The sequence below is a fragment of the Carlito syrichta genome, unplaced genomic scaffold (genome assembly GCF_000164805.1).
Source record: "Carlito syrichta isolate Samal-C Ts95f unplaced genomic scaffold, Tarsius_syrichta-2.0.1 Scaffold316511, whole genome shotgun sequence".
Taxonomy (NCBI): domain Eukaryota; kingdom Metazoa; phylum Chordata; class Mammalia; order Primates; family Tarsiidae; genus Carlito; species Carlito syrichta.
In genome coordinates, this window is record NW_007260607.1 from 440699 (window position 1) to 453496 (window position 12798).

Consider the following 12798-nt stretch of genomic DNA (forward strand, 5'->3'; position numbering starts at 1 on the left):
TGGAATTAGAGATACAATGCTCAGGTGCAGTTGAGTGACTATAAGATATAATATATAAATGTGAATTTATAAATCATAAGTATATTCCATTTGTTATCTTATTCATACATTCTCTGGTGAGTGAATATTTGTATCTTTTCTTAAATTGTTTTCACACTGAGTGATCCTAATATGTAGTTTTGAAACCTCTATTTTGTCCACAGGTAGTGAGATTATTCATATATTTATAGAACTTTGAAGGTATCTTCAGGAATAATAAGTATAAATCAACATTTTGAGATATGGCACAGGAGGGGGGACCAAAGAAAAACTAGAATTATCTTTTGGAGGGAGGCCCCTTGTAGTACAGGTTTTCCCCACTCGGTAGCCATCAGCATCAGTGTACCAGCTACCATTGTTGTGAGAGACTGTGTTCAGCTTCAGTGAATTTTTTTTATATTCTTTCAGTGATGGGTGATTTACGAGTGCACCTGCCCACACTGTGCTAAGTGTTCAGCAAAACAGTTTTGACATGATCCCCATGCCCTACTCTCCCTATTCACTTGATCTCATCCCAAGTGACGTTTTCTCATTTTCCCAATGAAAAATTCCTTAAAGGGAAACAATTTGCTGATGTGGAAGAGGTGAAACAAAAATTGGCAGAAGCACTAAAAGGCATCAAAATTGACAAGTTCAAAAACTGGAGCAGTGAGAAAAGCATCTCAATAGGTGTATTTTATCAAATGGAGAGTACTTTGAAGGTGACTGAAGTTTAAACGTGTAAGAATAATTACACAATTTTTTATAAATAAATTCCAGGTTTTGGGGGTCCTCCCCTTGTACGTTAGCTTTTTCTTCTAGTGCTATGTGATCTTTGATTGTATTTAAGTCAGACATTTTATATTTTTATTATGAATTTGAGAACATTAACATTGCTAGTCTAAAAGAACATTTTACTTTTACTTTAGGAATATATCATTGACAACAAACTATTTTTTTAGTCTGGCAGCTGTAGAACCATCCATGGTGCTTTTGGAAGATGTGAAGAGGCATCTGAAGCGTCCTGTATGGATTAATGCTGATATTCTTCCTGGTCCAAATGGAAATAGTAAAATAGTAGATGCAAAACCATTTATAGATACAGTGACATCCTTCTTTCCAGATGTGACATTTTCTCTGGGTTGGACAACAGGATGGCATCCTGATAAAGTCAATGAAGGTGATAATTCTTTTGTATTTATTTATTTTTTTGAGTTGAGGTCTTACTCTGTACCAAGGGTAGAGTGCAGTGGCTCAATCATGGCTCACTGCATCCTTGATCTCCTGGGCTAGCAGTCCTTCTGCCTCAACCTCCTGAGTAGCTGGGACTACAGGTGTGTGCCACCACCCATAGCAAATTTTTTGGCTTTTTTGTAAAGATAAGGTTTTGTTATGTTGCCTAGGTTGGTCTCAAATTCCTGGGCTAAAGCAATCCTCCTGCCTCAGCTCCAAAGTCCTAGGTTACAGGTATGAGGCTACTATGCCTGTCTTGAAGGTGATCATTCTAATAATGTATTTCTTGTTGGTCAAATTAAAATATCCTTCAAATATGAAAATAAGATATTTAATACAAAACCCAGGATACAGCCCACAAAATGTAAGAGCCTAATGGAGAGAAAAGCCTGACCCTACCGGTATGTGTGTAGACCTTCTGTTATTTCAGATAGACACTATGTTTACTGGTGACACATTATGGTCACCAGTATGGTGCCCTCATTATGTGATCTCCGACTGGACACAATCCAGCTTATGCTGGATAGGGGAGTGGGAGGCCATGTGACATTCCGCTAGGCTGGATCTCTTCTTTCCTACATCTTCCTACAAGTGAACCAGACATTCAGCTTCTTCCTGGTTGAGACTTTTTACACCACTGGATACATTCTGTTTTTTCACATATCCCAGGTAGTGTAGTGATTTCCAGGTAAAGAGTGAGTAAGCAATCACGTGCTCTGGGACATCTGTCCACATAGTAAAAACAATAAAATAAAAGGGCATTTAGAGCCTATGGACATGTTAGCCTGTATCTTACTGTGTTTCACTCATTTGCTATTATTGTTTTAAGATGTAAAGTTTTAGCCGGGCTCAGTGGCTCAGGCTGTAATCCCGCGCTTTGGGAGGCTGAGGTGAGTGGATTGCCTGAGCCTGTGGGTTTGAGACCCACCTGGGCAACTTGGCGAGACCTCATCTCTACAATAAATCAAAAAAATTAGCCAGGCATGGTAGCGTGCGCCTGTAGTTCCAGCTACTTGGAAGGCTGAGGCGGAAGGATCGCCGGAGCCCAGCAGGTCAAGGCTGCGGTGGCCGGGAGCGGCCACTGCACTCCAGTCTGGGTGACAGAGTGAGACTCCAACTCAAAAAAAAAGATGTAAAGTTTTAATGTCCAACATAAGGTCAGAGTTACTGCTATCTAGTGAGCAGTGACATTTAGGTTAGGACCCTCTGGACCAGCAATTGATATAATTGAGAGAAAAAGTAATACACTTTAACTTAAGTCTATTTTGATTTTCTAATCATTTAATTTTTTATTAATTTCATTAAAGGGTATAACATATAACTTAAAGTGTTTGAAGAAGATAAATTAGAAGCAAGTTTCTTTCTTACTGACTCTAAACTCCTCTTAGTCACTCTTTAATCTTACTTTAACCTCTGGCACAAACTGAACTCACCCACCCTGGATCTTAGTCATGCTGCAGTTTATTGTTTTCAGGTTGCTCCCTGCTGTCCTCTTGTCACCAATACGTGCCTTGTGCCTCCTCCTCCTCTACTTCTTATGCTGCAGGTTTTATAAAAGAGAGTTCACAGGTTTATAGTTATATAAATATAGCTTCTATAATTCTATAACATACTTCTATGGCATACTTTTTCTAATTAAAAAAGTATAATTTTCCTGATTTTCAAGGAAAATAGAAAATTTTCCTTCTTTTCATCAGGAATTTAGCTGCTAAACTAACATATTTACCTAAGATTTCTGCAAAATGTTTCTTTACTAATACTTTTTATAACCTGCTTTTGGGTTTTTTAGGATTTTTTTAAAATATAAATTTCTTTTTCTGAATGTATATAAACAGGCAAGTGTCCTTTCCATAATGTTTTAACATGATTTAAAATACACATATAGTCAATTTTACCACTATTTCTACTTCAGGTAAAAGGTATAATAATTTGAAATAGCTAAAAAGAAAATTGATTAGAGGTTAATTATCGGCTCTCTGCTCCTCCCGTTTGACGGACAGCCACGTCTCAGTTGCAGCGCCAGCCACATCATTGAGGCACCAGGGTGAAGGTGCAGGTTGGAGTGAATGGATTTGGCTGTATTGGTCACCTAGTCACAAGGGCTGCTTTTAACTCTGGCAAAGTGAATATTGTCGCCATCAATGACCCCTTCATTGACCTCAACTACATGGTGTACATGTTCCAGTACGACTCCACAGCAAGTTCCATGACACCATCAAGGCTGAGAATGGGAAGCTTGTCATCAATGGAAGTCCCATCTTCCAGGAGCGAGATCCCAGTGAAATCAAATGGGGTGACGCTGGCACTGATTATGTGGTGGAGTCCACTAATGTCTTCATTACCTTGGAGAAGGCTGGGGCTCACTTGCAAACCAAAAGGGTCATCATCTCTGCCCCCTCTGCTGACGTCCCCATGTTTATGATGGGCATGAACCATGAGAAGTACCTACCAGAACAATCTCACGATTGTCAGCAACACCTCCTGCACCGCCAACTGCTTAGCCCCTTTGGCCAAGGTCATCCAAGACAACTTTGGCATCGTGGAGGGACTCATGACCACTGTCCATGTCATCACTGCCACTCAGAAGACTGTGGATGGCCTCTCTGGGAAGCTGTGCTGCAACAGCCATGGGGCCTCCAGAACATCATCCCTGCGTCCACTGGCACTGCCAAGGCTGTGGACAAGTTCATCCCTGAACTGAACGAGCTCACGGGCATGGCCTTCATGTCCCCACCGCCATTGTGTCTGTTGTGGACCTGACCTGCTGCCTAGAGAAACCCGCCAAATATGATGACATCAAGAAGGTGGTGAAGCAGACATCAGAGGGCCCCCTCAAGGGCATCTTGGGCTACATTGAGCACCAGGTTGTATCCTCTGACTTTAACAGCAACACCCACTCTTCCACCTTTGATGCTGAGGCTGGCATTACCCTCAAAGACCACTTTGTTAAGCTCATCTCTTGGTATGACAATGAATTTGGCTACAGCAACAGGGTGGTCAGCCTCATGACCCACATGGCCTCCAAAGAGTAAGAGCCCTCAGACCACCAGCTCAGTGAGATCAGGAGAGGAAGAGAGAAGCCCTCAGCTACTGGGGAGTCCCTGACCACACTGAGAACCTCCCCTCCTCATGTTGTCCATGCCGGACACCCTGAAGGATGGGGGGTCCCTAGGGAACCCTGCCTTGTCATGTATCATCAATAAAGTCTCCTGTATTCAGAAAAACAGTTAATTATCACTTAAACACCTACTAAATATCTAGCAACTACCTTTTCCTGGAAGAGAAAACTTATCAAAAATAGAAAATCTAAGTTTATAGAGAATGATAATGATGCAGTGTACCTTAGAGCCTTGGAATCTTTAAAGTAAATACAAATATGGTAGTGTCCAGTTTGCCTTTTTTGTATTTGAGAGATTAGCAAAACCTTTTTAGTGTTTTAATTTTTTGTTAAATTTGTTCTGGATCACTTATGGCATGACATTTAATCTATATTTTCCACTAGAAGTATTTTCTTACACTGTGTTATTTTAATCCACTCTGAATGCAAACCTAAATAATTTTCAATTACCTATGAATTATCGATGAATTTACCTATAGATAAATTATAGATGATTCAGTTTTTTATGTAATTGACTTTCAGGATTTCAATCAAAGGCTAAATTTCTTTCTTTTTTTTTTTTTCATTTAAGGGTACAGTTGGACAATGGTGAAGGAGATGGAATGTATATGTAGTGACCTAAATCAGCCTGTCACATTCCCTGTCAGAGCAGCACTAGTCAGGCAGTCTTGTTCACAGTTACTTTGGTTATTAAAGAAATCAAACAGGTATGTATTCATTTAACAATATGGTACATGCATGTGAGTATGTATGAGAGACCGAGATAGAAGGGCACAAAAGTGTCAGGACAGTGTGTGTGAAACATAAAGAGGGAATGTAAGCAAGCAATGTAAGAGCACAGATTCCCTCACTAGATTGACTCCCTGATGAACCCTAACTTGCTTTATATCACATCTTTCACCCCCATTCCTCACGAGCGTTTTTGTACTAGTAGGTGCCCAGTAAATGTTAGCCATCTTTTTCATTATAGTATACATTCACAAAAAATTATGATTGGATAAAATGGTTTCTTTTTGAATTTCATTATAATTCAGAAATTTTTTCTTATAAAAATTGTATTTTAATATGTAATAAAAATGAATTGGAACATCTATTAAATATTAAAATATATTATAAAAGTACAGATACTAAACAGGTTTGGTACTATTTTTTAAAATAAGCTAGTCAATAGGACAAGAGGGAAAATTCAGAAAATAAACCTCAATCTATCATGGAACTTAGTATAGAAACAAGCTGATACTTCAAATAATTGGAGCAAGAAGTTAAATAACTGGTTGTCAGGCATGATGGCTCATGTTTGTAATCCCAGCATTTTGGGAGACCTAAGTAAGAGGCTCTCTTGAGCCCAGGAGTTCAAGACCAGCCTAGGCAACATAGCAAGACTTTGTCTCTGCAAAAAAATTAAAAAATTAGCTGGGTGTGGTGGTGTGCACATGTAGTCCCAGCTACTCAAGAGGCTGAGATGTGAGAATCACTTGAGCCTAGGAGGTCAAGGTTGCAGTGAGCTATGATCGTGCCTAGCACTCTAGCCTCCACAACAGAGAGGACTCCAACCCAAAATATATAAAAAATAAAAAAAGTTCAGTAACTAGTGTTAGTAATTAGCAAAAACAATGCTGGCACCTTATGCTGTTCCTTCCTTCAAAGAAATTCCAGATGAATTAAAGACTTGAACATCAAACAATAAATGTGTAAAGAAAAAACAAGGGATAATTTTTAAAATATAATTTCAGAATGGAGAAGGCCTTTCTTAGTACGAAGGCATAAAACCCAGAAGCTGTGAAAGAAAATTTTAATGCTTTGGAATACATAAAAATGGAAAGATTCTGGTAAAAAGATTCCTAATATATATGTCAGACAGATGTAAAGAAGTCTAACAAATAAAGAATTTTTTTATAAGTCATCCAGTAAAAGGCCCAGTTTGTTAATTCACTATGTTGGAGAGAGTAGAGGGAGCTGACATGCCTACATTAGTGGCAGGAGTGTAAATTGGCTAATACTTTCTTCGGAGAGAAATTTATCATATACTCATGAATTTCACTAATGAGGGCTTGTTTTACTAATAGAAGTTCTAATAGCACAGAGACATAGGTACAAAGTTATTCTTGGTGCATTGTTTATAATAGTAAAAGAATTGAAACATTCTAAATACCTATCAGACACTAGTTGAATAAATTATGGCATGCCCGTCTGATAGAGTATTATATACCTGTTCCAGATAATGCAGTAGACACTATGTTTTAATATGGAATTAACTCTAAGATAAATTGTTAAGTGAATAAATTAAGATACAGAATGATATGTATAGTATGATTCCATTTACCTTTATTATTTTGGGGTTTTTTTTGAGTCCGAGTCTCACTCCATCACCTAGGCTGGAGTGTAGTGGCACACTCACGGTCACCCCAGTCGGGCTTCAGTGATCCTTTCACCTCAGCCTTCCAAGTAGCCGGAACTATAGGCGTATGCTACCATGGCCGGCTAATTTTTTATTTATTGTAGAGACGAGGTCCCACCAAGTTGCCCAGGCTGGTCTCGAGCCCATGAGTTCAGGCAATCCACTCACCTCAACCTCCCAAAATGCTGGGGTTACAGGCTGAACCACTGAGCCCGGCCTATCTTTATAATTTTTTACAGATACCTGTTTGTCATTTTATAACCTTTAGATCATATCTTTGGAAGTTTTAAATTTTGTTTTTCTAATTATTCTATAGAGAAAAAAAAAAACTACAAGATATTTGTGTTACTCTTTCAGACCTAGAGGTGCTTGTACTGTTTGAGATAGGAAGGAAAAATAAATTTATTTTTAATTAGGATAAAAGCACTGAGGTGTATCTAGTTGCATAGGCTGACAGTGATTCAGATAACAAAATCTGAATAATAAGATTCTACTTTAAAACACTGAAGTGTAGAATTGTCTTTATGGTAGACCTAGGTGTTTTGTTCCTAATAATTATCTCTTTTTTTCTGATATTTGTAAGCTTACATGAGGACAGCAACCTTGTTTTCCTTGATCATCCATGAATCCTCAGCATTTAAAGCAGAGCCTAGCACATCATAGGGATTTGGTAAATATTAAATAAAAAAACCAAATGCATATAGGCACCCTTTAGTCATAGAGGCCATTAGAAGTGAGTATCTTCTGGAGAGGTAATTTTGAGTACCTTCTGGAGAGGTGTTTAAATAAAAAAAATAGTTATGAAAGGCAGAGTTCTAGAGGCTATTTTAATTACTCTTGTCAAGTACTGCCTAAATCATTTTGTAATGTGTTCTAATGTCATCAGTAATGTAAATAACATATTACAAAGAAGAGTAGCTTCTAGAGAAAGGGTGCTTCTACTGGGCATGATGGCTCACACTTATAATGGGCATGATGGCTCAAGCTTTAGGAGGCTGAGGCAAGAGGATTGCTTGAACCCAGTAGTTCAAGACCAGTGTAGATAACATAGTGAGACCTTGTCTCTACAAATTCAAAAAGTTGACCAGACATGACACACGCCTGTAGTCCCAGCTACTCCAGAGGCTGAGGCAGGATTGCTTGAGCCCAGGAGGTCCAAGACTGCCATCAGCCATGAGCATGCTACTGCACTTCAGCCTAGGCAATGGAATGAGACCCCAATTAAAAAAAAAAAAAAGAAAAGCAAAAGAAAGACTGCTTCCAAGAAGATATTCAGCAGTATTCACCTTTAAACAAGAATCTCATCTTGAGACAAGCAATTGTGCATGAATGAATCTTGCAGTGTCAACAGAGCCATTGAAAAAGCACATTGTCAGACAGTATTTCTGTGTTAGGGAACTCAGCAGTGAGCTGCCAGTCCCTTTTTGCTTAGTAAGCAGTTGGTGAATCCATTCTGCTATCACAGCCATGCAGCATGGCGAAGGTCCAGTTTTTGACAGTGTATCTATTCCAAGAAGGGTTCTGCTGAGATGTCCAGGTCTTTTTTTTTTCAGTCTTAAGCAAATAAACACAACCTTCATTTGAGTGCTGTATGTGTTATCATTTATGCATAATTAAGACTTCTAGTTCAAGGGGGAGCATGAGAAGCTTAGTTCCAAATTTTCTTTTCCTGGAAACCATAAAAACCCATGGACTATGTTATAAGCAAACCAGAGGCAGAAGGAGTAAAAGTCTATGAATTTTTGATTACTTGTAAATATTTCCAGAAGTAATTCCAACCCACACAGCTGTTGCGAATACTATATTTTCCGTTTGCATTTGGTTGAAAAAATTCATATATAAATAGACCTGCACACCGCCTATAATGGACCCACATGGTTCCAAACCCATGTTGTTCAAGGATCAACTGTATTGATATTGTATCCAAATCTGTATCCTAAATTATCCTATCATTTTTAATAGTCCTTCAGTTGATTTTCTTGTGTTTTCTAAGCAAAAAAAAAAAAGGTTTCCTCTTTAAATAACATTAACTTTACCTCTTTTCAACTCTTATATCTCTAATTTATTTTTATTTTCTGGATATGTTGGTTAATACTTGTAGAATGGTGATTCTCCACTAGGGGCAATTTAACTCACCAGTGGACAATGCCTGAGGACATTTTTGGTTGTTGCACCTTGTGTGTATGTGTGGGGGGGTGGGGGGGGTGAGGGGCTGGGGGACAGGAATTCTATTGGCATCTAGTAGTAGAGGCCAGGGATTCCTGCTCTAAGCATCCTGTATTGCACAGGGCAACTCCCACAGTAAAGAACTATCTGGCGGAAATGTCATAGTCAAGACTGAGAACTCTTGAATAGTTTTAAACAATAGTGGTAATAGTACACATATATACCTCATTCTTACCTTTAAGGCAAAAGCTTTTAGTGTTCTACAAATATACAGTCTAAAGAAGTACAGTCATGCACTGCTTAATGATGGAGATACATTCTGAGAAATTTGTCACTAGGCAGTTTCATCATTGTGCAAATATAGAGTGTCCTTACTCAAACCTAAACCGCCTACTATACACCTAGGCTACAAACGTGTACAGAATGTTACTGTACCAAATACTATTCTGTGTAGACTTTTGTAACATAGTGGTAAATATTTACATATCTAAACATAGAAAAGGTGCAGTAAAAATATGGCATAAAAAATAAAAAATGGTACACCTGTATAGGGCACTTACCGTGAACAGAGTTTGCAGGACTGGAAGTTGCTCTGAGTCAGTGGGTGAGTAGTGAGTAAATGTGAAGACCTAGGACATTATGATACATTACTGTAGACATTATAAACACAGTGTACTTAGGCTACACTAAATTTATTTTTAAAATTCTTCTTCAATAATAAGTTAACCTTAGCTTACTTAACTTGTTTACTTTATAGACTTAAAAAACCCTTTTTGACTCTCTTGTAATAACACTTAGCTTAAAATACAAGCATATTATATAGCTCTACAAAAATATTTATAGCCATATTCTGTAAGCTTTTTTCTAATGTTTAATTTTTTTTCTTTTTTACTTTTTAAACTTTTTTGTTAAAAACAAAGATACATGCACACACGTTAGCCTAGGTCTATATAGGGTCAGGATCATCAAAATAATTGTCTCCCAACCCCGCATTTTGTCCCACAGTTAGCCTATTTTTAAAAAATAGGTAGAAGTAAATGCTAAAATAATGATAAAAGCATAGTATAGTAAATATATAAACTGGTAACATAGTCATTTATCATTATAAGTATTATGTTCTGTCCGTAATTGTAAGTGCTAGACTTGTATACGACTGGCAGTAGATATGTTTATACCAGCATCAGCACAAACACTTGAGTAATGTTTTGCACTATGACATTATGTCAGGTACAAAGTCATGAGGCAATAGGAACTTTTTACCTCCATTGTAATCTTCTAGGACCACTTTGGTGTATGTGGTCTGTCATTGACTGAAATGTCATTATGCAGTCTGGCTGTGTCCATATTTCTCTGGACATTGACTTTAACTTAATGCCTTTTCAGTCCATGAAAATGATGTTTTCTCCCTATATTTATTAATAAAATCATATTGATATTTCATAATATTGTAATTATCCTCACATTGTCAGAATAAACCGCATTGATCATGATATATCTGTCTTTTAATGTGCTGTTGGATTTACTGCTGATATTTTAGTTAGGATTGCTGCACTCAGAAGTAAGATTGGTCTGTGGTTTCTTTTTATTTTTCTGTTTTAGGCATGTGTCGTGCACATTTGATAAAACAAGATTTTTTCTTTTTTATGTATCCTATGATGTTTAAATTAATGTTGAAATAGCCTATATCTTAGTTTTGGTAAACTCAGCAGTGAAACCATCTAACCCTGATGCTTTTGGGAAAGCTTAACTTGAATCACCTATTTCCTATATGACAAATGATGTGTCCGTTTTCTCTCTCTGCAAGCCAATTTTCTTCAGTTATATTTTTCTAGAAAGGTGTTTATTTAAACTAGGTTTTAAAATTTGTTTGGATACAGTTGATTGAAACAGTTTGTCACTATTTTAGTTTCTTTTATTTGCTTAAAATATTTTCCTGATTTTGTTTATTTGAATTTTTCCCCTTATTTCTTTCTTTTTTTTTTGAGTTGGAGTCTCACTCTGTCACTCAGACTGGAGTGCAGTGGCCGCTCCCGGCCACTGCAGCCTCAACCTGCTGGTCTCCGGTGATCCTTCCACCTCAGCCTTCCAAGTAGCTGGAACTACAGGCGTGCGCTACCATGCCCGGCTAATTTTTTGATTTATTGTAGAGATGAGGTCTCGCCAAGTTGCCCAGGCGGGTCTCAAACCCGCCTAAGCAATCCACTCACCTCAGCCTCCCAAAACACTGGGATTATAGGCTGAGCCACCAAGCCCAGCTCCCCTTGTTTCTTGATTGGACTAGGTAATGATTTTTTTAAAAGGATCAGTTCTTGGATTTTCTTATTTTTCTGAGTTTTTGACTCTTATGTCTGCCTTTTATATTTTAAAATTCTACTTAATGTAGTTTCTTCTAATTTCTTGCATTGGATGCTTAATTTACTTATTTTCATTTTTATTTGTTAGTATATTTATTAATTATGTTTATTAATATGAGTATTTAAGACTATACTTTTTTCTCCGGCTATTGCTTTAGCTGTATTAAATTATTCTTATATGTAGCTTTTCATCATTGGAAATTTATAAATATCCCGCAATTGTGGGTTTTTCCTTTTATCTCAAATATTAAGAGAAATTTTTTTAGTCATCTAAGTAGTAGAATCATTTTTTAAAATTTGATTTTGTGAATAGTTTCTAGGTTTATTGTATTGTAATCAGAAAATATCTGTATTTCTACTTTATAGACTTTATTAAGGTTTTACTAATAGCTAAATATATGAATATTTGTATGAGTTCATGTATTAGGATAACTTCATCGTTAAAACAGAACCTGAGTGAAAAATAGCCTAAACAAATCTATTTCTCTCACACATGCCCGAGGAAGAATAAGCAGTCCAGGGCTGATTTGGTGCCTCTGCAGTGTCAGGGACCAGGTTGCCTCTTGTGCTGCTCTGCGGCTCGTAGGATATTGACCTCATGTGTATGGTCAGATTGGTGACCGCCAAGCCTGAATCTCATCTGGCAAGAGGGACAGAAAAAAAATAGTTCAGAGCATGCTCCTCTCCTTTAAACATATGACTTGAAAGTTGTACACGTGCCTTCCCTTTCCCCCACCCCTAGTTTTATTGAGGTCTCATAAAAATTGTGTATATTTAAAGTATACAGTGTGATCTTGTGCTACACGTATACCCTGTGAAATGATGACCACAGTCCAGCTAGTTGACATGTTCATCACCTCACATAGTTCCCTTTTTAGGTGGTTAAAACACTTAAGATCTGCTTCCTTAGAAAATTTCAAGGATATAATACAGTATTACTAAGTGTAGTCACCATGTGATACATTAGATCTCCAGATCTTATTCATCTTGTGAAACTGAAATTGTTCCCTTTGACCTTCATTGCCCCAGTCCCCCTCCCCTCCCAGCATCCATCGTTCTGCTCTCTGCTTTTATAAGTTTAACTTTTAAAAATTCCACATGTAAGTGAGAACATGCAGTAGTGTTTGTCTTTCTGTGACTGGCTTATTTTCCTTAGCATAATGTCCCCCAGTTTCGTTCATATTGTCGCAAATGGCAGGATTCCCTTCTTTTATCAAACTGGATAATATTCCATTGTGCATATATGCCATGTTTTCTTTATTTATTCATCTGCTGATAGATACCTAGACTGTTTCCATATCATGGCTATTGTGAATAATGCTGCAGTGAAAATGGGAGTGCAGATATCTCTTTGAGACACTGATTTCATTTCCTTTGGAGATACACCCAGAAGTAGAATGGCTAGATCATCTGTTAGTTCAGCGGGAGACAGCCCACAGACTGGGAAAAAGTATTTGCCAACTCCTTGTCTGACAAAGGCCTAACATCTTGGATCTACAAGGAACTCAAAC

General features: G+C 37.6%; 1 protein-coding gene and 1 pseudogene across 3 annotated transcripts in view; both read left to right on the plus strand.

The window, feature by feature from the left end:
• The window catches only part of FAM151B (family with sequence similarity 151 member B), a 49443-nt gene that overhangs the window by 23504 nt on the left and 13141 nt on the right, over window positions 1-12798 (plus strand). For both annotated transcript variants that reach the window (XM_021707333.1, XM_021707334.1), the window contains exons 4-5: window positions 981-1198; window positions 4941-5076. In XM_021707333.1, the coding sequence (XP_021563008.1) occupies window positions 981-1198; window positions 4941-5076 (354 nt within the window). The remainder of the gene's footprint in view (window positions 1-980; window positions 1199-4940; window positions 5077-12798) is intronic.
• LOC110594630 lies at window positions 3305-4346 on the plus strand (annotated as a pseudogene). The gene has a single exon (XR_002481351.1). The product of XR_002481351.1 is annotated as a glyceraldehyde-3-phosphate dehydrogenase pseudogene (transcript).